Here is a 24,633-nt window from a genome sequence, read left to right as displayed (position 1 = left end):
GTACAAATCATGATTTGTAGGCAAAACATTTTCTTCAGATTTTTGTTTAACTGTATTCCATAGATTTAAAGAAGAATTCTTATTGATAGCAATTTTAAAGTAGTCTGTACTGAATTCTCTTTTAATATCCCTTCATTAACAATTCAGGTTGTTGGATTTCATTATCTTTTCGTTGATAAATTTCAAGTGATAACTGCCTTGTCATTGAATGTGGTCTGTGTGTATGATTTCTGCCTCCTAGAATTTGTTCCAGTTTCTTCCTGACCTGACCCATGTTGATGGCCTCAGTGAATGTCCTAGTCTTTGAAAAGTCTGTGTGTTTTCTGTTGGAGGCAGTTTAAATCTACCAGATATATTTTCAATAGCTTTTTAAAAAATTTCTTCAGGATATTTTTACCTTTCATGATTATAGATTTACTAATTTCTCCTATTTTCACTAAATTTTGCTTTGTAGATTTAAAATCTGCTGTCAAAAGATGTGATCATTATCTTTTGGTAGAGTGTATCTTCACTTGTGCATCATCTTGATCTTTTTATCGAGTGTGCCTTTTGCCGTGAATTCCATTTTAGCTGAAGTTAGTGTTACTTCCACTTGCTTTTTTTTCTAGCAACTATATAGCATACTGTTTTGTATTCTTTCATTTATATTTTTCCTGTATGGTTTTGTTTTCAATGACTATTAAACAACATAACAGCTTGAGTTTTTGAAACTCGGTTTGAAAATCTTGTCTTTCGGTTGAATTGACATGTTTTGCATTTTCATTGATGAGTGGCCTGCTTGAATTTATTCCCACCGTCTTACTCTGTTTGCCAGGATATTTCTTCTTGCTTTTGAGTAGCTTGATCACATTATTTTTTTTTTAGTTTCATTTTCTGTCTTGCTTTAATAATGTGGGAAGTATGAAAACGTACATACAGTTCTTGAAGTGTAACAAAAATCACACTGGTAAAAGCCCAGCCTCCTCCTTAACAGTCTCTCTTGGAGTATTTCTGAAGTGTGGCGAAGTCAAGAGCCTGGACAGGATGCCTCCATCCTCTTCCTCACCTTGGTTCCAGACCAGCTGATGGAGGAGCCCAGGACGGGAACAGAGGGAGACGTCGGTGTGTGCGCCTGGTTTGTGTCTGTGCATTCGGACCTGCCGCCCCGGCACACCAGGCGACCACAGGACCCACTCCAGACTGTGCGTCTGCAAACCAGTGAGCTCCTCTCCTCCTGGTCCCTCTGCCTTGTCTGCCGTGGACATGTGACATCAGCCGGCCCGCGCTGCAAACCAGACCACTGAGATTTGAGGGTCGTTCATTGCCCCCCTGTTTTGACTCAAACTCATTGCTTCCCAGGGCACCGAGCAGGGCGGGCCCACGCTTGGCAGCCTAAGTGCAGGTTCAGCCCAGGGGCCAGGAGGGTGGATGAGGTTTCTTCTAGTGTGTATGTATGTCTTACTCCTGCCCCGGGGCATTTCTTTATTGGGGCGCTAGCCTTTTGTCTGACTCCCTGTTCACTGTAAATTCTGAATACTGATCCTTTGTTGTCCACAGGTTATTATCTTTTAAAACTTTGCTACATTTTCTTCTAAAAACTTTAAAGGCTGCTTCTTGTATCTAGGTTTTTAACCTGCCTGAGGTTTTTGTTTCTTCCTGGGGGGCGGGGGAGCATGGCACAAGCCTGGAATTGGACATCCTTCCTCCCGCACCTTACAACCTGGGCAGGGGACCGTCCACACCAGATGTCCAGTACTCTGATGACTCAATCGTGTGTGCTGTGTCAGCCCCCTGGGGTACCACCACAACACCGTGCCAAAACTGTTCAAGTTATTCTGTTCTAATATTTTAGCAGGGCGAGACCCCTTGGTGTTCTTTTTCAAAATGTCCTCAGTCTTCTAGAATAATTTTAGTCTGTTTGTCACATTGCATGGAAAGGCCTGTGGAAGATTTTGCTATCAGAATAGGATTGAACTGTTTCCCTGATCAGATTCTGAGTTTGATCTGAATCAGTATGAGACAGATTATCATCTTTGAGAGATGGACTCTTCCCATTGATATACCTGCTTTATTTTTTTCTCCACTTAGCCACAATGATTAGGCCCATCTTTTTTTTTTTTATTGTATTTCATGATGGGTTAATACAGGGATGTAGAAAAGCTCCTGGTTTTTCTGTGTTACTCATTTGTATCTAGAAGCTTTGCAAAACTTGTAGTTTCTGTAGTCCTCAGTTTGCTACAGATTCGCTTACATTTTCTTTTTTTTTGGGTGCTGGGGATGAACCCAGGGCCTTGTGCTTACAGGGCAAGCACTCTACCGACTGAGCTATCTCCCCAGCCCCTCACTTACATTTTCTAGGTAACCACTGTCTGTAAACAAGGTTTGTTTCTTCCTTTCTAATTATTCCTTTTTCTTATGCTGCCATCAGAAAGCACTTCCAGAAATTATGTTCTTAAATAGAAGTAACGAGAGGGAATTTCTATCTTGTTCTTTCCTTGGTTCTCTCTTGGCTTCTAAAGTTGGGTGGGAAGTGTGATCCTTGCTTTGGTTGGAAGATGACCTTTGCCAGGTTAAGGAGTTGTCTTTTAGCGCTGGCGTACTAAAAATACTTAGAGACTTAATTGTGAATGAGTATTGGTTTTCTTTTCTTGGCAGTCCTGGGGATCCAACCCAGGGTCTCACCCGTGCTGGGCAAGCGCTCTTCCACTGAGTTATGTCCCCGGTCCAGATTCTGATTTTAGTGACTCCCTTTTTTGTACTTATTCAATGAGACAATCTTGTGCCTTTCTCCTGCAGTCTGTCAAGATGGACAGACTGTCTTGCTTTCATGTCAGGCCCCGCTGGAATTCATTTTCTTTCCAAATGCTGTTGATCGTTTGTCTTTTCTGAGTTGATTGTCAATAGCCTTTATGGAGTTTTTCCCCCCATTGGGTTGTTATGTTCTTTGTAGGTATTTTTATCTGTTGCGATAATTAACCTTCATTATATTCTCCCTCAGTTTCTCTCCGTGTTTCCTGTCATCAGTTATATGACAGCTTTTGAAAAATTATTTTGTGATTTGTTTTATGTAGAGCATGAGATTAGAACCTCATCTCTTCTCACATAAGACTGCCTTGGTTGCTGAGCTGGAATCAGTTCCCTCACAAGCCGAGTATGCCTGGAGCCACGTTCTGGTTACTCTTTGCATCAGGGCACACACTGCACACTGCAGGCTTCCGTCGGTAGCCTGCGTTCAGTCTGCCGCTCTCCAGCCAGCTGAGGGACCTGGTGCAGGCTGGCGCTTGCCTCCAGGGCTGGGTTTCCTGGAAACCGTCGATGGCGGTAGTTTCTGTAACACCTGGCTCTACACTCTGAGAAGCTGCCTGCTGCACTGTTTTGAGGGTAACCTTCTTCATTTAATCAGTACCTTTGTGCACATTTCTTCCTCTGCGCCCCTTGGCCACTCCTCTTAAGGACAGCTGAGAGCCTGCTGGTCCTGCCTCTGAGTGTCAGGTGCCTCCTGGTGTTGGCCTGGACTGTGAATTCTCCTTTGCGCCTGCCTTGCCTGTCCGCCACGGCCACCTTCCCAACCCTCCAGGGAAGCCCTGCTCTCTCCCTGGTGCTCATCCGGGGCCTGGGCACAGTCAGTTTGATCAAGAGGGGAATGTGGAGTGTAGGAAGCCCCGTGTCTTCATCTAGGCAGAGTTCTTTTAAACACTTTCTGGTCACATGCAGGTAAAGTAGTCCCTTCTAATCTGGGTAGTATATTCCAGGACCCCCAGCCCCGCCCAGTGGATGCCTGAAACAGCAATAGTACTGAACCTTGCTGTGTTTTTTCTGTAACAAAGTTTAATTTATAAATTAGGCACAATAGGAGATTAACAATAGGCACAATAGGAGATTAATCTCCTATTATTAATAGGAGATGAATAATGAATAACAGAAATATACTGTAATAAAAGTTAAGCGAGCCAGGCGTGGTGGTGCACACCTGTAATCCCAGCAGCTAGAGAGGCTGAGGCAGGAGGATCACAAGTTCAAAGTCAGCCTCAGCAACTTAGTGATACCCTGTCTCAAAATTTAAAAAAATGTAAAGAGGGCTGGGGATGTGGCTCTGTGGTTAAGTGTCCCCTGAGTTCAATCCCCGGTACCCGTCCCCCCAAAGTGAAAAGGTATGCGAGTGTGGTGTGTGGTCCCCCCCAAATGTAACTCCCATTCCACTGAGTAATGTTGTGGAGGTTAAATGGAACCTGGGAAAGTGCAGCCGTGGGCAGAGGGGGGTGGGGGCTCCCCTGTGCTGTATCAGGGTTCCCACTTTGCTAACTCCCGCCTGCCTCTCCGCTGGTTCACTTAGAATACCACTGTCAAAAGCACCCCTTAAGGCCATACCAGACCTGCAGACAAGTTAGGCGCAAGGATTTAATTGTGTGTGTGAGTCCCCAGGGTCCTGTGCGTGCTAGGCAAGTGCTCTGCCCCTGAGCCATGCCCCCAAACCCCAGATTTTAACTAATTTTATCAACATTTGAAATTGTGAGATTGGGTTTCTTTCCACTGCATCATGTTAGTTAGGAGCAGAGATGGTGATGTGTGACTGGGGTAGGCGACGGGAGTTACACTGCAGTGCCCTGGATTTGATAACAGAAATGTCTCAGGGGAATATGTGGGTGTACCGGAGGATGATAATGTTAGCCGTGGACCTTTAAGCACCACTTTGTAAAAACAGCCCTGTTTCTTAGCCCCTTGAACCAGTACCCTAGTCTCTGTGGTGGTTTATTGCAGTGCTGCTGTAACAAGAGAATATTGCCATGATGTAGAGATGAACCGACTTGAACTTGAGCGAGTCCGCCCCCTGTGATGTGTAAACCATCCTTCAGGAAGCCAAACTTCAGTACTGGACTTTGAGGAAAAACCTCACAAAGAATATTTCCAGGTTCCTTCATGCCAAGCTGTGTGTCTTGGTGAAGAGCCAGCTTTGGAAAAACCTTGTTGGTCTGCACGTCTAACCTCAGGACCTGGTCATTTTCATTAGGTAATAATATATGTCACAAAATCCCAAGTTATAAAAAGGATGCTATTTCAGACACCAGTTTCCTCTCATGAAGGCATACAGTTTCTTGTCTTCTGGAGATCTGCTATGCCGGGTTTCATACACAGTTCTCTACATGCGTAAATACACATGTGAAAGGTAATTTAACAGTCTATTTTGGCAAGCTTTCCAGTTTTCATCAACATTTCTGCCAGACTGCCCTTGTGTGGCCCTTCAGGAAGGTTGGCCAGGTTTCGGTTCCTACCCACAGGTCATGTGCATGAACGGCTGCCCACAACCTCCAACCCACAACACTGTCCAGGTCCTTTTGATTTTTTTGAGGAAAAAAAAAAAGTACTTCATAGTTTAAATGTGCACTTTTTTATATTTGCAATAACATAAAATCAAAATTGGGCATCTTCGAGGTGAATTTAAAAATTCTAATTCATCTCTTGACTCCGGGTTTGTGAATCAAGTGCCATGAATACCATTTAAGATTGTGTATCAAAATATGTATCAATTTAGCAGTGATTCTCTAGCGGTTTTTCTGTTACTTAGAAAAGCCTTCCCCGGGTGGTGTAAGAACCCCCCCCCCTTTTTTTTTTTAGGATTTAAAGTCTGATCCATCTAGAGTTGCAGAGTACGTTGAGGTATGCAGGTTTTCTTTTGAGGCTGAAGGTGATACTGTATAAATTGTACTGAGGCTGTAAATAGTCATTTGGGAGGAAGGCTTGCTGTTGTATTGCTTCTCCCTTTTAAGGAAAGGTCACAGGAAAAAATGTTCACGGATTATTAAAGTTAACGATTTTCAGTAGAAAACCTGAAAAAACACGGGAGGGGATGGAAAGGATCCACAGTGCCAGCACCGTGGTGTGTGTACCAATCAGCGTCATGGGTACTGTGCATTTTCTTGTTTTCACTTGAGAGTAAAATGCAGACAGGTTTGGGGAGTGTCTTGAATGGCTGCCAGGAAGGCTATCAGAAGTTTTGTTTTTAAATCTCAGTAACACAGGTGATACCTAAGTGCAGGCTCACCTTCGAACCTTGCACGATTTTGAGGCAGCACCCCAACCCTGCTGGACCCCTGGGGGTCTCGGCTGCACCTAGGTGGGGGGAGGGGGTCATGACTGCACATCTGGGCTGCCCAGCCAGGAGTCCATGGTTACCCGGAAGGGGGAATCTTGGCAGCCCCAGGGGGTTCATGGCTGCTGGGGGAGGGCGTGGGAGCAGGATCACGGCTGCCCAGCGGGGTCCTGGCTGTGCTGGGGGCGTCATGGCCGCGGAGTGGTTTCATGGCTGCGTAAGGGGGGAGGGTCGTGGCTGCGCACTGGGGCCTTGGACGCGGCGGGGGCGTCAGGGCTGCGCAGGAGTTTTAGCTGCCTGCATAGGGGGCGTCATGGTTGCCCAGTGGGGTCTTGGCTTCGCAGGGGGGTCGCGGCTATGCCGCAGCCTCTTCGCAGCCCGGGGCGGGTCACGGCTGCGCAGCGGGGTCCAGGCTGCCCCGGGTGCGAGCCCGGGACCCTCCCCGCCCGCGAGGCCTGCGGCGGCAGCGCCCCCTGGCGGCAGGGCGGGCGGGCAGGCCGGGGCCTGGAGCCCAGCCATCCGAGGCCCACGCGCTGGCCCCGGGGCGGGGGAATCCTCTCATCCCGCGGCGCTCGCCGCCACGCTCCCCTGACGCCTCCGCACGCCGCGGCCCCGCACCCCGGCCCTCCGCGCTGGCCGCCGCCGCGGGACCGTGCGAGGCGGGCTGCACTTCCGGGTTGGCTCGCGCCTGCCTGTCATCCCGGCGTCGCTGTGCCCGTGCTGGGCGCGGCCCTTTAAACTTTCTGTTTTTAAACTTGGGGGTGTGGTCGCGGCTCCGCCTCTCCTCCCCGCTGGCCGTCCGACCCTCGGGTCCCTCTGTCCCCGCCTTCCAGATGCTGCGGCGTCATGAGCCGCCGGGGCGCGGGGGCCGCTCTGGTGGCCGAGGTGATCCAAGGTGAGGGGGGAGCGCTCTGGTGGCCGAGGCGATGGAGGGGCGGCGGGAGGGCGCAGGGCTCGCTGGTGGCCCTGGTGGCTGAGGTGACGGAGGGCACCCTAGACTCGGCGGGTGGCTGGGGCAGACCTCAGGGTCCGCCCGGCGCCGCTGCCAGGTGGCCTGGCCCGCGCGCCACCCGCGCCCGAGCGGCCCGGCGCTGCGCGGATCCGAGGTCGCTGGTTGGAAGCAGGGAGCCCTGTCACCGCTGGCGCTGGCGGGGCGGCTGCCAGGAATGTGCAGTTGAGTTTACGAGGAAATAAATGTAGTAGTTGGCGTGAGTTGAATCGCAGTCCCGGGGGGAAAGCTTGCCATTTGGGAAAAGGATGCCAGCTGGCGCCCCTCTTCTCGCCTGAAAGTAACGTGGACTTTGAAAGCTGCCTTGGTTTTCGCCACATTTGAGTGTGAGTGTCCCCTAGCACGACTGCAGTGACCACAGTTCGCCCGTGACTCCCAGGACCGAAGGCCACCTTTTTGGGTGGAGGAGGAGGCTGGAGCCTCTGAATCTGAACATTAGTCCCCAATACCAGCCTGTCTGCAGTTAGGGAACACAAGTTATCTGTCCTATGCAGAAACCTCTAATTTCTTCTGTTTTAATTAACATCTAATTAAATGTCTAATTGTTTAAAAACAAACAAAGAAAAAACCAGAGTAGCGATTCCAAATTTTTTTTAAAAAGTGTTCCCTGTGAACAGTTGGGTAAACATATGGTTTGTTGGGTTGTTTTCTGCTAGCTGCAAACAGTAAATTTGAAAGCATTCTTAAAAAATAGTTTCTTACTGAAGTGACTTTCCAGACGACTAGAACCTTGAGCTGAGTCTGGTGGCGAGGCACCAAATGTATGCTGTACTGCCTTTCTTGAGATTTCTTAGTTGGGGGGAACTTTAGTCTTGCTATGAGAAGTTCCTTCAGAAGTCAGACCTTATCACTAGATGTGATGTCACTACTGTTGAAACTTAGGTTTAAAGGCATTTTTTCCTTTAAAAAATTTGCTTATTCTTATCCCTTCATAGTCAGAATATTTTGAAATTACCCACTGCCACAACTACCATCTGAAACTGCATGGAAAAAAAATAAATCTATTGACTTCATCTGAAAAAGTTTTGCACCGTGATATAGGAAACTTTTTAAATTTTAAATAACTTGAAGAAAGGAACATTGCAATTTTTCCATTTCAGATCGCCTTTGTTTTGCCATTCTCTACAGCAGACCAAAGAGTGCATCAAATGAACATTATTTCAGCATAGATAATGAACTTGAATATGAGAAGTAAGTATTGCTTTTAAAAAGATTGTTAGTAACTTTTCTTTTCTTTTCTTTTTCTTTTTTTTTTTTTTTTTGAAGAATGTAAAGGTATGTTTACTAAGAGTATAACCCTGGAAAATTATAAATCTGTTGATTGCTCATAGCTAGATGCTTTTTAAAAACCCTGGTAATAAAATAGACCTAGGTGGTGATAGGGAATGAAAATGAAAGAACTTTCGCACATTTAAACACTTAGATTCGATATTTGATAGTTTTCATTGCAATGAGATATAATGTGTACTAAGTAAAAATTTCCAGTAGAGAAAATATGTGAAGACCAGCTTTCTTATTTTGGAAGGCATTTTCACGTTCACTGAGGTTAGATGGAGGCTGTAACACTTGTTGCGTTTGTGTATGTTTTTGTTTTACTGTGTTGGGGATGGAACCCCAGGGCCTCAAGTGTACCAGGCAAGTGCTCTAGCACTGAGTTACTACCCCAGTCCTCTGGTTGCTTATTTCAGTAGGCATCACTTCCCAGAACTTTCCTTCCACTAGGAAGGCAGTACTCTGAATTGTGTGACCTACATCAGTTTGGTTTGGTGAATGTGCTCTTGTCATTAATTTGATTTTGTACACCCCCCAAAAAAAGGCATTTTTATTTAGTGTATTTGGAATATACATACACGTTTTTATTTTTTATTTTTAAAGCTTCTACGCAGATTTTGGACCACTCAATCTGGCAATGGTTTACAGATATTGTTGCAAGATAAATAAGAAACTCAAGGTAAAGTCTTTTTTGTTTAAGATTTGACTTGAGTAATCATTGTTAATCTTGGGAATAAAAGTAAGGAAGACATTTATTTAAAAAAAAATTTTTAAAATTTTTATAGAAGGTTTGAAAGCATCCTTTCCCCCTAAGAATACTGTTTCTTACCGAAATGACTTTTTAGGATGTCATTATAGTGGTGTTTGGGACCTACATTTGTTTGTCTTGTAAAGTCACCAGGCATAGATTCATATTCTAGAGTTTTGTAGGGACAAAGTTTGGGCCAGCTGATTCTGTTTTGGGTTGCTGATGCTCAAATACTTGAGAAGTCAAAGTGGAGGTTGGTTGATCCAGTAAGGCTCTTACTCTCAGACTTGAGAAATTCCTTCCTGGCATGGCTCATTGTTCTTTCTTCATTGTGGTGAGGGAGCGCTAGCAAACTAACAGGAAAAACAGGCTCTGCTGTCTGTCCTGTCTTGAAATTCCCATTATATGGTACTAGTTGCGACTCTTCACTTTGACCCTTTATACTTGGAGAAGAAGGGGCAGGAAAGGCAAAGACCAAGGGCACATCATTCAGACTGTATTACTGAGAGCTATGGAGGATTATTCCTCTTGGCTTGAACTTTGACCTCAGTATTTTAGAAAATTTGAATTATTGGTCAGGCACAATAAGAAGGGCTATGGTGCCTCTGGCTAGTAGTACCACCTAGTTTACTATACATTGTGTCAAATAGAAAATTCTGCATTTGGAAAGCAGGTACTTTTTAAAAAGTTACTCAGTGGATTGTCTATAAGACAACTTTACAAATTTTTTTAATTTCAAATTTTAATTTAGCTTGATTAAAAATATATAAGTAAGGGAGATGTCTGTGTTCCCCTCCCCCAGCATCAGCTTGTATTCACTACAGACTTAACATGCAGTTGGAGACTGTCTCCTTCTGGGCTCCTTAAATAGGAACGTAAACATAAATGGCCTTATGCACATGTGTCCCCCTCCCCCTTTTCACTTGCCAGCCACAGATATTTTGTTTCCCACAGGGTGAAGCTAAAAATAATTCCCTTTATTTGCCCCTTCTTGGGTTCTTTTGCTTTAATTGTGAAAGAGTCACCGCAGTGCTTAATTGTCTCTGGACTCATCCTTTGGTTTGGGTCAACCAAAAACAATCTTGGTTCTTTTAAAAAATAATTTACTAGAACAACTTATAAATGTCAAGAGTGTCTTATGGTCGTGCTGCTAGACCGTGGGGGTTTGGTTTGGTTTGGTTGGTTTGGTTGGGGATTGAACCCTGGGCTGTTCTGTTACTGAGCCACCTCCACAGCCCTTATTTTTAACTTTGAGACAGGGCCTTGCTGAGTTGCTGAGGCTGTCCTTGAACTTGCAATCCTTTTGCCTTTGCCTCCCAGATGGTTGGGATTACAAGCCTGTGTCACTGCCTGACTCTGTTTTTTTTTTTTTTTTTTTCAATCAACTTATTTCAAGTAAACCAGTAAAGGAAAATGTTAAACATTCATCACGGAAGCACTAGAATGTCGAAAAACTGAAAAAAAAAAAAAAAACCAAAAAACAAAACAAAACAAAGAAAACCAACAACAAATGGACTGGAGAGGCTGGGCAGGACTGGCTCATTCAGTTGAAGGCGTCCTTCCCCTCCTTCCGTTGGTTCTTTTTCTTGCCCTCCATTTCTCCTAACTTTGCATTAAAGTAGGATGTGTGTGTAGAAGTGGGTGCAGCCCAGTGCATTTGCCCAAGTTGAGTTCTTCAGGTAATCCTGTTGAGCAAGAACAAAATTAGCGGCCCCAGGAGAGCCCGCGGAGCTCTCGGCTGCCCCTCCCGGGTCCACTCTCCGTGCTGGGGCAGCGTGGGTCATTTCTGCGCTGTTCCGCATGCCCTTGTATTTTAACGCGGTGGTCTTTGGATTCCTTGAGAAAGCAAACTTTAAGAGAAGGTTTCTCACGTTGCCTTTTCCAGCCAGCCCTGCAGAGGTGCTGTCTGCCTTGTTGCTGTTTAGATTTGAGGCTTTTGCTTACATACCCACACGACCTGTTGTGGACTGTGTTGTGACCAGTGGCTAAACTTCACATCTCCTCGGGAAAACCCAGCATCAGGAGTGACTGGCATCCTGAGATCAGCCCTGAGGGCCCTTGGTTTTACAGCCCGCGGGTCCCCTGGGCAGTGACCCAGTGGTGGTCTGTCTGTGAGCCTCCATCTGGACACGTTTCTGTCCCTTGATGTCCCTCATTTCAGAACATGCCCTTTAGGAGAAGGTACCTGGTGACTGGTTATCAGTGTTAATCTTTTCCACTGCGCCGCTAATGTGTGTGTTTCTCTTTGGTGAGATTGTGAATTTGTGTTTATCACAAAATAAAGTTTTAGAAAACTCAAAAGGAAATGCTAACAACTATTTATTTTTATGCAGTCCATTACAATGATAAGGAAGAAAATTATTCATTTTACTGGCTCTGATCAGAGAAAACAAGCTAATGCCGCTTTCCTTGTCGGATGTTATATGGTAAGTACTTCACTAGTTTCCTGACGTATTCGTGAAAACGTGTGCCACTGTGGTGCTTCACATCTCGGGGTGCAATTCTGAAGTCACTTTTTCTAAGATTCTGTCTGGGTTGGTTCCTAAAGGGAACATGTTTTCCTTTTTTAAACCGACCAGCTGAAGGAGACTGTGCTTCTGTCGGGGTAGGGAGCCTGTGGGAGAGTTTTCTTAAAAAAACAAAACGCAGAACACTGGATCAATGTTTGAAATAATTGCTTTTTAAATCTTATTGCTGCCCCCTCCCTTGCCCCAGGCTGCTGCCGGGTTTGAGCCCTGGCCCCCAGCATCCTCAGCAGGCATCTCCCACTGAACTGTGCTTCCTGCTCATTCCTGTTGTTGTTGTTGTTGTTGTTGTTTTTTAACTACTAGTGAAAAAAATAACCTATGGCCTATTTATGGACAGTTTGTTGTCATATTTGTTCCCAGCTCAGTGTGACTCTGACTGTTTATGGTTGTGTCTTGGCACACAGAAGCTTTTTCTTTTTTTTAATAATTAATGTGTTCACTTTTAGAAATCCTCCCAGGATTTTACACTGTCAGGTTCGTTCTGGTTGGAGGGTTAGGAGAGGGGCAGGGTTAAGCTAGTTTGGACATGCTCTGCTCAGGTCCCAGCCAGCTGGTTGCAGGATCACTGCTTGTGGCTGTGACAAAGGTCCCCCGGCGCCCTCCCTGTCTGGTGAAGGAGGCAGGCACAGCAGGGGCGCTCTGCTAGGAAGCAGGAGAGACTCCCCAGAAAAGGAGGTTTGTTCATAGCGGGGCCGGGGGTGTCGGGCCGTAAGAGACAGGTCCGCGTGATGGCCGAAGCCACCTGGTCGCCATCGACAATGGAGTCCTCTGTTGAAGCCACGCAGAGATGAATGTGATCCCTACAAATTGACCCACAGTCTTGATACCCTTTGCCGGAGCTGTCGAGGAATTTTACAGATGGTAACATTTTTTCGTGATCAGCGTGGCCTGGTGACTTTGAAACCGAAAACCTGGAGGTAGACTCATTAGGAAGAAAATATTCCAAATGGACTGTCCACCTTTATCCTTCCGCTGAACTCTGGGCTTCTGAAAGGAATCATGATCTGCTCACCGTTTTATGTCTAAAGAGTCTCCGTGGGGAGGGGAGGGGATGTCCCCCTGTCCTTGGGGCATGAGAATAAAGCATTAACACTTTATCACTATCTGAAAGACAAAAGAGGTCGCCACACCCAGGCCCGGTCAGTCTGTCAGAAGTGGGGTATCCTGTGTGTACTAGGAAGGCGCCGGGTTCCTCGCTGTCCTCAGTGTATTTCAGAGTTTCGCCCTTTCTCTGGCCTGGTAAGTGGCTTTCCTCGTTCACCCATCTGGTGGGGGGTCTTTGGTAATTGGGAGTAGAACGAAGCTAAAATTCTGCACCCCTGTGAAGAGGGGGATTGAACAGAGGATGAGGTTTTCTCCTACGAAAGGAAAAGTGTGCCCGTTGCCTCGGGAAGTGATGAGCTTGCCGCTCTGTTCTGTGGGTGTGCCAGTGACCGTTTTATCACCAGGTTTTGGGGTCCTGGTGCTTTCTTTCTCATTCCAAACTAAAGGTGAGATTTTAAGTGGAAATAGGAGCCTTTTAAAAGTAAATTCATGATTAAAAGAACACTCTGTAAATTTTGAAATTCTCTTGTGGTAAAAAGTAATATCATGCATAAAACCCACCTTTGCACCCCTGAGAATTTTAGAAACTTTTTGTGCGCACACATACATGCACGTTATAGGTTTTGTGTTTATAAGCAGTTTTATTGCCTGCTTTTTTTTTTTTAAGTCAGTGATCTGTTCTTTCGTATTCGTACACGTTTTATCATCTTTATACCCAGATCATATTCGTATTTTCCAAATTGGCCCCCAGTTTCCAAATTATCTAATCTGAGACCACATGCGCAAGTCTGCAGTGCCTTGCCGTCTCTTGTTCTTGATGTAACCCCCCCTTTTTACATATATACCAGGGATTGAACCCAGGGACATAAAAGCCACATCCCGAGCCACTTCTGTTTTATTTTATTTTTTTTTTTATTTTTTTATTTTTTGGGTGCTGGGGATTGAACCCAGGGCCTTGTGCTTACAAGGCAAGCACTCTACCAACTGAGCTATCTCCCCAGCCCCTGTTTTATTATTTTTAAAGAATTCACATTTTATCTCGCGTTTGTTTTCCTGTGGTGCTGAGGCTGGAACCCTGTTCCTCACTGTGCTGGTCCAGGCGCCACCACTGAACTACGACCCCCCACCCCACCCCTGCCTTTGTTTTTTATGTTGAGACAGGGTCTTGCCACGTTCCTTAGAATCCCACTAAGTTGCTGAGGCTGGCCTTCAACTTTCAATCCTCCTGCCTCAGCCTCCTGAGCTGCTGGGATCATAGGTGTGCACCACCGTGCCTGGCCCGGTCACTGTTTTGATGGCACTGAGTCACTGAAGAGGCCAGCTCTGGTGTCCGGTAGAATGGTCTCTTTGCCTTGTGAGTTTCACCATTTTTGTCCTTGGGGTTTCTTTTAACTCTACAGAAAATACTCCATTCCGTGTATTTCTTATGAACTGGAGGTTTGAATGGAGTCTTGTCCATTAATAGTAAAGGTTGTGTAACATCAGAAAACACAAAACACTTACATTACTGTTAACAGTGCTAAAAACGACCCTGACTTAGGGCTAACCATCAGATCCTTCAGTGTGTGCCTTCTCCTGTGACTAATGGCTTCCTGCAGGTGGCTTTGGGCACTGTCCACACGTAGAGGTTCCTGTCAGCCGTTCATCAGTTTTTTAACAGCAGTTGATAAAATGCAATGACACTTTGGCCAGGGATGGGCCACGTCAGCGATGGCGGGGCCGTGCGGTCGCGTTGCTCAGGGATGCCTGGGTCGTCTCTGGGTCGTCTCTGTGTCCGCACACCCTGTGGTGAAGTCCCTCAGGTGACTCTTGGACCTCACCCCGCAGGTGAGCTGTGCTCCACTGCGCCTGCCTGGTCAGGCCTCCTGGGCTCTCGACTCTTTCCTGGCTGTTTCTCCCACCCTTCGTTGACTTTCTGACTTTGTGATGGGAATCCAGCTTTCCTTCATGCAGTGGGGGCTGTTTGGTGCCCTACCAAGTGTCCTAATGAAAAGGCAGAGTGCGTGGTCATTTCCCTCTAATTGCCAGTTTTCAAACTAAGGTGTTTTACTGGCTACAAAACAAGAATTTCATGACCCGTTTTTAAAATAATCTAAACGAAGGCTCAGTGGGATTTGAACACATTTACTAAACATTTTTAAAAATTTGCAGTTCCACCTCTTCTTGGCATTTGGAAAGCTGGAAATTACTAAGTGAACATGCACCTTTGCTGGGTGGCATTTAGCAAGGGGCACAGTCACCCTTCCATGCTGAGAGTTTCACGTCCATGAATTTAGCCAACCACGGATCAAAAAATAATCTGTTTTAAAATTGCATCTGAAAGGTCCCGGATGCGGTTCAGGGGTAGAGCTCTTGCCTGGCACGTGTGAGGCCCTGGGTTCCGTGCCTCTGTGAGGAAGGGGCGGGTGACATCTGTCCTGAGCCTTCCCGTTTGTTATTCCCGGATGATACACTGCAGCAACTATTTGGGCAGTGTTGGTGTTTTAGGTGCTGAAAGTTTTCTGGAGAAGACTTAAACTACCATGGAGGATGTGCATGGGCTCCACGCAGACACCAGGCCTCTTTTTTAAGCTTAAAACAATGATAAGCATTTGTTATCTCAGTGTCTGTGATCTGGGAATTTGGGAGAGGCTTACTTTGGTAGTTCTGGCTCAGGGTCTCTCATTAGTTTGTAGTCAAGATGTAGACTGGGATTGGAGAACCCATCTCCAAGATGGCTCACTCAGTGGTTAGCAAGTTGGTCCTGCCTGTTGGCAGGAAGCCTCAGTTGCTCCCCACACAGGCTCTCCATTGGGCTGTTTGAATGTCTTCACAACATGGTGGCTGGCTTCCTCCAGAGTGGACAATCCAGGGAGAGCTAGCCCTGAGTCATGCACTATCACTTCCTTATACTCTAATGGTCACTCAGACCAACCTTGATGAAATGTGCGATGGGACAACAAATGCTTGAGTATTAGAAGGTGAGGATTGTTAAGAGCCAGCATAGAGGCTAGAAGCTACAACCAGTATTTGAATGCTGGGCATGGTGACATGCACCTGTAGTCCCAGCTACTTGGGAGGCTGCGGCATGAAGATCTCTTGAACCCAGGAGTCTGAGGCCAGCCTAGGGAACATAGCAAGACCAAGGACCATAATGATCTTGTCTGCATGAGGATTCAGCCAATATACGCCACATTTCTGTGTTGACCTGGAACACGTGTGCCGCCCTGGCACAGCTGCCCACTGCCCTCGGCGCGACCTGACACCATGCCTTTTGATCCAGGGTCTGTTTATCTGAGGGAGGTTCTGGAACCAGTCCTGAGGACCAAGGGAGAGCTTTTGGTTGGCTAAGCTAATGATACACTTACCACATTTGCATTTATGAATCATGGTGAAAATATCTTCTTTTGTTACAGCAGCCGTTCAAGAACAAGTGATTTAAAAATCAATTTTTTTTTTTTTTTTTTTTTTTTTTTTTGCTGTACTGGGGTTCGAACTCAGGGCCTTGTGCTTGTGAGGCAAGAACTCTACCTGCTGAGCTATCTCCCAGCCCTAAAAATAAAAATTTTTTTAAAAATGAAGCATATCAATCACATTAACTTTAAATTGTTATTTTTTTCTTTCACTTTTTAAAATTGGTGCATCGTAGTTGTACATAAGGATGGGATTTGTTGTTATATTCATACATGCACACAAATTGTTAAAGTTATTTTGTCGTTTGGGTTTATTTCTTTCTGTTTCTTTGGTACCAGAGATGAGACTGAAGGCCTCACTCACACCAGGCGAGTGCCGCCCACTTAGCTGTGCCCCCAGCATTTAGCAGTGTTTAAAGCACAGGTACAATGTACGATGATTCATCTTAGAGATAATCGTCCCTTTATCATGAAGGTGTCTTATATGTGTACTTTATAGTGGAGGTGGTGTGTTAGTACAGTAGTAGGTGTGCACATCAATCATTTCTAGTTGCAAAAAAAAAAATTTTTTTGTGAGGGCCGGTGGTGTGGCTCATAGTAGATCAGACACTGCCTACATACTCCAGGCCCTCGGTTCAGTCCCCAGCACTGGGACAACGTGAGAGAGAGAGAGAGTTGAAACAGACTGGTGAGCGTTGGGAGGCGTTTGGTGATGTAGTTCAGACAGAACTGACTTCCCAGCGTTTGTTTTCCTGCTGACTTGCGTTGCTGAGCTCTTCCATAGATTACGTGTACATTGGAGGGCTGGCCTGGAAAATTAGTCATCATTCCTCACAGTTTTCTGTGTGTAAAATACATGACATAAGCAAACGGTTGGCTCCTAGCTTGCAAATTTCCTCCCGTGTGGTGTTTGATAGATGACTTTGGTAGAGGTAATTATGGTAGTAGCATGTGGGTTCCTTGGTCAAAATTTATTACTATAATTTTTTTAAAAAGTTTGAGCAGTTTTTATGGCCTTTGGAATGACTTGCCTTGTAAACATTTATATGGGAAATGATGATACCAATTAAATTCTAAGAGTCTTAACTCCACAGTCTGCACGCAGAACCCCAGATTGCCTTGACTTGAGCTTGCCTCAACAGGCGGGAGCTCGGGGACTTTGTTCATTATTCAGTGATGATCTTTGAACCCGTGGTCCACTTTTTAAATGATTTAATTACTTTGGACTCAAAATAGTCAAAGCTGGGGTAAGGTGGCTGCAGGGGAGGAGAGAGGTGGCGGGGGAGCACGGGGGAAGAGGTGAGGTCAGGAAGCCGGTTGGAATGCAGTTTAGCCGACAGCTGGGGCCCCTGAGACCAGCGGGCAGCCCAGGCGGGGCAGCCAGGGCTTGGGAGACATGGTTCCTACAGACCCCCTTCTGGGTGATTGTGCGAGGCAGGCAGGGCAGATGGCCCGCGGGCCGCTGTAAATAGCAAGTGCACCACGCAGGCAGAGGCTGCCAGGGGGAGGCCCTGCGCAGCAGCTGCGGCCTCACCTCACCTTATCTCACTTCCCTTTTCACACCCGCTGCCCCAGTGCTTGCTAGGCAGCATGGAGGAGAGGGCTCTAGACCACCGTCCATGCTGGTTGCAGATGCGATGGGCGCCCCCGACCTTGGCTTCCTGCTGGTTTCAGTGTGATTTCTTGTCTGTGCAAAGGCTTCTGCCTTCAGGACGAGAGGGCCCTGCTGAGCAGTCAGCCTGCCTGCCCTTAGGGGAGTCCCAGCCCACTGGGCCCCGTGTTTAAAATTAGGAGATCTTATAAAAGATCTTTTTTTTTTATTTTTGCGGTGCTGGGGATTGAACCCAGGGCCTTGTGCTTATAAGGCAAGCACTCTACCGACTGAGCTATCTCCCCAGCCCCTTATAAAAGATCTTGACTTTCTTTTTTAAAAATGTCCCCACTCCAGAACAGTGTTTTTACACCCAGGGACGGTGTGCTCATTTTTATTAGCTGTCCTGCTTCTGTGCACCTGTTTGCTACTTCAGACTTCCAGTTTCCTTTCTGTACACTGAGGATCGTTATACCAACCCACAGTGTGTATATATAAATAAAAGTGATTTGATAAGTTAAAAATTTTTGAAAAGTAAGGCCATCTGATTGACTTTATTTATTTACTTTTTTTGAACCAGGGATTAAAGCTAGGGGTGCTTAACCACTGAGTCACATCCCCAACCCTTTTTATTTTGAGACAGGGTCTCACTAAGTTGCTGAGGCTGGCCTCGAACTTTTCAAGCCTCCTGCCTCAGCCTCCCAAGTCCCTAGGATAACACGTGCCCCACCATGCCCGGCTCCATCTGATTACTTTAAAGGTGATTTAGGGTGTTTTTCTTGCCAGTATTTTTGTAGGAACTGTGGAAGTGATTTTACTCTTCATTAAGTTGTTTATCATGTATATTCTTTCCCTTGCTTGCTTTTTTCTGTCAGCCGTTCAATGTGAACTTAGCACTGATTCACGAACATTCTCTGGTAATCTGGAAAGCGGTCTTTTTTTTTTTTTTTTTTTTTTTTTTACATCAGTCAGATTCTTGGCATAGGAAAGACTATGTCATCTGGCCGACGTGAAAATAGTTTTAAGGGTTTTTAAATGCTGCAAACATTGTGACATTTATCCACAGAGATATTTGAAAATAGTTTACTGGCTTCTCGGGCTGCCACATTTGTTGTTGGGGTTTCAGTGTCTTTTGTTTTTAACTCTCGGGTGTGATGAGTGGGGTGATATTTTGGTTTTTAAATTGTACCAGAGACTGTCCGAGCATGTAGATAAAGCTTCGAAATGTCATCTACAGGAATAGAAATAAGAAATCGTGCCCGATTGGGTTTTTATTACTTGAGGCCTGGTTGTCAGTGTTGAAATGATAAAGGATCGAATTGTGACCCTTTTCTTCAAGCCAGGGATCGCATCTGTCCATTGCCAAGTGACAGGGCTTTGAAACACAGGTCAGAAGTTCTCGCAGGAGCTCTGGGGTGTGCAGGTTGTGGTTTTAAAAATGGAGATGGTGGAAAAGTCTAGAAATGCTTCCCCCACTGTTTTTGTGAAGAGATGTGGTCTCACTGTGTGGCCGAGACTGGCCTTGAACTCCTGGGCTCAAGCCATCTACATGCTTCAGCCTCTGTGGAGCTGGAGCTGCAGGCACGAGCCACCACATCCAGCTAGCTATGGTTTTATTTAGCAAAAAAGAAACTTGTACCATGCCTTGGAAGATCACCCCTGGTTTCCTAAGTCCTTTCTGCACAGTGTTTAATTCTTCCTGCGGGGCTGCTCTCTGCCCCTTCAGAGAGCTCCCTGGTCCTCGAGGTACAGGGTCTTGCCCAAGCTCACCAAGTCGCACCTCTGTGCTTGTCACGTCTGCACACTGAGAGGAGCATTTCCTTGCGCATTGCAGAGTGAGCTGCTCTGTTATCTAGCAGGTTTCCCCCGAACAGCAGTAAGGGTTCTCTTGCACAGTCTCCACAACTAAGGTTTCCAGGAATGGCTTCACTTGGGTGGGTCTAATCCTGGATCTCTCCCAGGCTGTGGTTACCTGGAGGGTCCGCTTCTGAGGTGACCTATTCACATGCCTGGCAAGGTGGTGCCAAGTGTTGGGCCACAGGAGTGTCCTCCCAGGATGATGGGCCTGCCGTACCCGGCGTGAGGGATCCAAGTGAAGCGAGACCTGGGTCGGATTGCGGCTCCCATGGTGGGCCCCGCATGCCACATGGGCTCACTGTGGGAGGGGACATGTGAAGTGGAAGCACCAGGATTCTCCAGGCTGTCTTGGAAGCTGCCAGCACAGCTGTTAAATCTCTTCTGGTCAGAGTTTGTGGTTGCATGGCTTCAAGCAACGCTGTGGAATTCGAATGCATTCTACACACATAGCTTCTGATGAAATGCACCAAAAGAATTTGAGAAGTGCCAGTGTTACTATAGGGAGCATTTAATAGGGTTCTTTTTATATAATGCATTTAGAATAATTTCACTTGGGAAAGGCTTTTGAATCAGGAAGATGAGTAGGTAGGCGTAAAAGCAAAAATTACAGATTGTTAGCAAACATTCCTTTGCTAGTTCTGTAAGTGGATTTGGTCTCAATCTGTGTATTTCTTTTAGTTTTATCTCATTGTACCTTATGTGCAGTATTCCCCAGCATTTTGGGGAGAGGGGTTCTTCTGGTGATTGAACTCAGGTGTGCTCTGCCTACCTCCTGAGCTACCCCTACCCCTTTTGATTCTTTTATTTTGAGACAGGATCTTGCTAGGTTGACCAGGCTGACCTTGAAGACCTTGCGATTCTCTTGCCTTGGCCTCCCAAGTTGCTGGGATTACAGGCACGCACCCCTGTGCCCAACCCCAAAGATTTTAAAATGACAGTTTTTCAAAGTTCATCCAAAGGAATTTAGGTTCCCCTGGTGGGAAAAAATATATTGTTCTCATGTTTTTTGAATTTGTTTTCCAAGACTTAGCCAACAGTTATTTAATGTATTAGAGACTATTTTTGTTTTGAAAGTTACAAGGAAATTATACCATTGCAATTTTGGTAATTAAAGCCAAGAACCACAGTCTCGAGTCGGAAGGATTATCTTAAATTGGTGCTTAAGGGAAACTTACATAATTTGAGAGAAGGCCTTAGAAATATAAGAAAATTCTGAAGGATTTCTCTGGATCCCATTGGCTGTGTTTCTGAATGTGTACACAATGCATCTAACCCTGTTTTCACTGACCGGCTTCGAGGCGTGTGTGTGTTTTCTAGAGTTTTATCCTTGTTCAGGTGACTCCACTGTGGAATGAAGAAGCTCTTTTAGCATGATGAAATTCAGTGTTGTAAATTTTTTTTCTGTGATTATCACAAGTTTTATGACCCTGAAGAGATTCTCATCTGATTTTTTTTGTCGTTGTTCTATTCGGACGTCTTGCGTGTTTGTGATCAGCAGTAAAGGTTGCAGTGACGTAGTCGTTGTGGACAAAACCCCCTTGTTGTCTAAAAATGGGATTTGTTTTTTCCTGTACAGGCAGCTGTGAAGTGATCAGGGAATGACTGTCCATCTGAAACTGGCCACCTTTTCCTTGATTAATTAGCATGTCCTGCTGAGAACCCGGATGGGACTTCACAAGATGCATAGTAGTGTCCCCCCATTCACGTAGAAATGTCCCCGCTTATCCACTGAAGGTTCCCACCTTTGGTGCTGTCAGGAGGTGGGGCATCCTTGAAGTCCCTGGTGGTTCCTACTGGGCCAGTCCTTCTAGCCACCATGAGGTGAGCAGGCGTCCTTTATCATATGTGTCCCCCTTGACGTTCTGCCTTGCCACCAGCTAGAACAACAGGGACAACCATGGGCTGCAACCTCTAGGACTATGGGCCAAAACAAGCCTTTCTCCTCCCCCTCCTCCTCTTCCTCCCCCCTCTTCTTCCTCCTTCTTCTCCTCCTTTTTTAAAAATATTTTTTAGTTGTAGATGGACACAATACCTTTATTTTATTTATTTTACTTTATGTGGTGCTGAGGATCAGCCCAGTGCTTCACATGTGATAGGCAAGCGCTTTCTACCACCAAACTGCAACCCCAGCCCCAACTTTCTTCTTTATAAGTTGATTATCTCCAGCATTTTGTCACAGTGACGGAAAGCTGACTCACACAGTTGCAGATTGGAGCAAATGCTGACCCACATTTATTTTCCAGGAGTTTTCAAAGCACAAATCAGAGCTCCATGAACTCCCATGCTATGGCCAGAAAGAGACGTCCTTGGGGGGGGTCCACTGGGAAGTTGGCATTTGTGAGGAAGTCCCTCCATTTCCTAAGAGTGCATTCTGTAGTTTTCTAAGAATTGTTTACATTCACGTAAACCCAGCACTAATACCGAAGTCACAGCTCTCCTCTCCTTTAATACCACAGCTGCTTTAATACCACAGCTGGAGGGCAGGTACCTGCAGCAGCGACAACAGCTGTTTGGAGGCAGCTTGAGGAGAACCAGATTTCTATATCAAGTTTTGTCCTGTGCACGTGCAGTGAGTAAGGCACTTCGCGCTTCCTGGTCTTCGGTGTTTGGTGGATGGTGAATTTTGTTGGGCAGTTCAGTTCAGCCCTGTTGTGTTTAAACCCTTCTGTAATTAGCCAGACCACTTTGTTTCTGGAAATGTGTTTCAGTGCCGTTCTTCTGTCCAGTTGCCACTTGTTTTTTGGGGGTGGGTTTCTGGAGGAGTTTGTGAGGAAGGCCTGAAACAGAACAAGGGGCAGAGTTTGCTGAAGGTGTCTGGGTATGTCTGTCACTTCCTGTCGCAGTCACAAATACCGGAGTCCGTCAGCTCATGGGGAGAGAAGGTTTATTTCGGCTCGTGGGTTTGCGGTTTCCAGCCCATGGTCTAGTGGCCCTGCGACTTGGGGGCCTGTGGTGAGGCAGCACATCATGGTTGGGAGCATGGAGTGGAGCAGCGGAGAAGTGGAGAGGAAGAGACAGGCCGCGTCCCCATTCGGAATCCCCCTGGCACTGCCCAGTGACCCCAGGCCTCCCGCAGGCCCTACCTCCTAAACGTCTCCACCACCTCCCAAGAGCCCAGCCAAGGACCAGGCCATAACCAAATGACAGCATCTGACAAGTCTCAGAAGAGACAGGAGACATTGGAGACGAGAAGGGAGTGAAAGAATTAAAATACAAAGTAAAACAAAAAGTTTGGATTTTTTAAAATTTGTATCATTTTCTTGAAATAATTTTAAGTCATTTTTCTGAATAAATAATGATAAAATAGAAAGTCAGTTGATGGATTGCTGAAAAGTGTAAAGTAAGTAATGTGTGTACAAATAAGCCCACACACTGCTGAGTGAGATTATAGGGTTATCAATGATGTCCATGTGGTTGGTTCATGATAAATGACAATCTTAGGTGAGTAGATATTGTAACTCAAAACTTTGATATTATGTAAGAATTAACAAAGCATTCCTTTATTCTTGGAACTGATCTTCTGTTGGTCATTTTGTCCGTTCCTATGCTGCTGCAGATAAATAAATGTTTGAATATTCTGTCCATGAGTTAATTATTGGGAGAACTTTTCTTTTATGAATTTGTGTGTATGTGTGTGTGTGTGTGTGTGTGTGTGTGTGTGTGGTATTGGGGGCATCAAACCAGGGCCTCATGCATACAAGGCAAGTGCTCTACCACAGATCTGTACCCACAGTCCCATTATGAGTCTTGAGACAGAATTGATGGAGTGCCTTCCGGAAGCTGTCAGCTCTTAGAACCAGTCTTAAGATAGATCTTTCTTAGATCTTGACTGGGTCTCGGATTTTTCAAATGATAATGCCTCTTACTCCTATGATATTTTTGTATTTATTTCAACATTCTATGAAATAGTTTAAACTTTCTACCTGTTGTAAGTAGATTTGAGTTCACCAAAGTGAATGATACATCTATAAAATATTTACACTGGAAGTTACAAAGAAACTGTAAGATATGGGCATTCACTTCAGAATGTTTATAAATTGTTTGTAGAAACATATATAAGTTAAGTAGTCAACATTAAAAGGTTTTCATTGACTTTTTTAGTGGTTCCTTTTTTTCCCTGTCCTGGTGATGAATACCAGGGCCTGTGAATGCCAAGCGCATGCTCTGAGTTACAGGCCTAACCCAGTGACTTTTTAAGAAATTTAAGAATGTGTCTTCCCCGAGTCATTTGGATTTAATCCAGTTTTTTTTTTTTTTTTTTTTTTTTTGCGGTACTGGGGATTGAACCCAGGGGACATGGCCTGCAGTAGGGTCACGCTGTCGCAGGCGTGATTGTAGGGTGCTGAGGTCACGGAGATGACTCTCAGACCATGGGGTTTCTAGAACACTCACATGACCTGTGAGGAGGAGAAGCAGGAGAGGATCAGAACAGTAAGATACCTGAGCAACGCTAGGAACGAGAAGACGTTGGGACAGTGTAAAATACCTAGGGAAAAGGACCGCAGGCCAGAAATCCTGTTCGTAGCCCAACAGTAAATGTCAAGGCAGAAAAACTGAAATCTCTGGAAGTACATGGAACACCATGAACCTCACATACTAAGGAGTACACTTGAAGTGTTCTACCAGATGAAAGCTAAAACATGACATAGTTCCAGAGGCAAGAGGCGACAGGGAGGAGGGAGACGCGGTTCCTTGTAATACTCGGCCTCGTTGTAAGTACTTAAGTCTAAGTGAAAGAGCCGTCAGCAGTCGGGGCTGGGAGGTGGCTCAGTGGTAGGACGCGTGCCTGCCTATGCGAGGCCCTCGCTCAGTCCCCAGTGCTGTGAAAATGGAGTCTCGTTCTGCTGTGGTGGCTCCTTCTGGCTCGCCCACCCTCCCCTCGCTCTTCACGGGTCCCTTCAGCGGACGGTCAGGAAGGAGGTGCGGGAAAGCCTGGCAGTCTCTTTTTAAAATGACAGTCTCGCTGGCACAAAGGTTGTGATAGGAAGTCTTCAACCTTGCAAGCCAGCCGTGGCCGGTTTAAACAAATAAGGAATTCCCAGGTGGGTACTGGTGGCTCAGGTGCCCCGGGAAGGCCGAGCACCCAGTCAGCCCCGGGCTCGGGCTCGGGCACAGCTTTGTGGGC

At 46.0% G+C, this 24,633-nt stretch overlaps 1 protein-coding gene across 11 annotated transcripts in view; it reads left to right on the top strand.

Annotated features, from left to right (window-relative positions):
* The window catches only part of Cdc14b (cell division cycle 14B), a 92,109-nt gene that overhangs the window by 26,563 nt on the left and 40,913 nt on the right, over positions 1–24,633 (top strand). For 6 of the 11 annotated variants that reach the window (XM_047526656.1, XM_047526646.1, XM_047526645.1 and 3 more), the window contains exons 2-4: positions 8,177–8,267; positions 8,952–9,027; positions 11,430–11,522. In XM_047526656.1, the coding sequence (XP_047382612.1) occupies positions 8,177–8,267; positions 8,952–9,027; positions 11,430–11,522 (260 nt within the window). Of the gene's footprint in view, positions 1–4,969; positions 4,988–6,652; positions 6,963–8,176; positions 8,268–8,951; positions 9,028–11,429; positions 11,523–24,633 lie in introns of those variants that run through there. The other 5 variants (XM_047526655.1, XM_047526651.1, XM_047526650.1 and 2 more) reach the window with 5 other exon arrangements.

This window comes from Sciurus carolinensis, chromosome 15 (genome assembly GCF_902686445.1).
Source record: "Sciurus carolinensis chromosome 15, mSciCar1.2, whole genome shotgun sequence".
Taxonomy (NCBI): domain Eukaryota; kingdom Metazoa; phylum Chordata; class Mammalia; order Rodentia; family Sciuridae; genus Sciurus; species Sciurus carolinensis.
The sequence above is the reverse complement of the archived record's forward strand: the minus strand, read 5'-3'. Positions and strand labels throughout refer to the sequence as shown.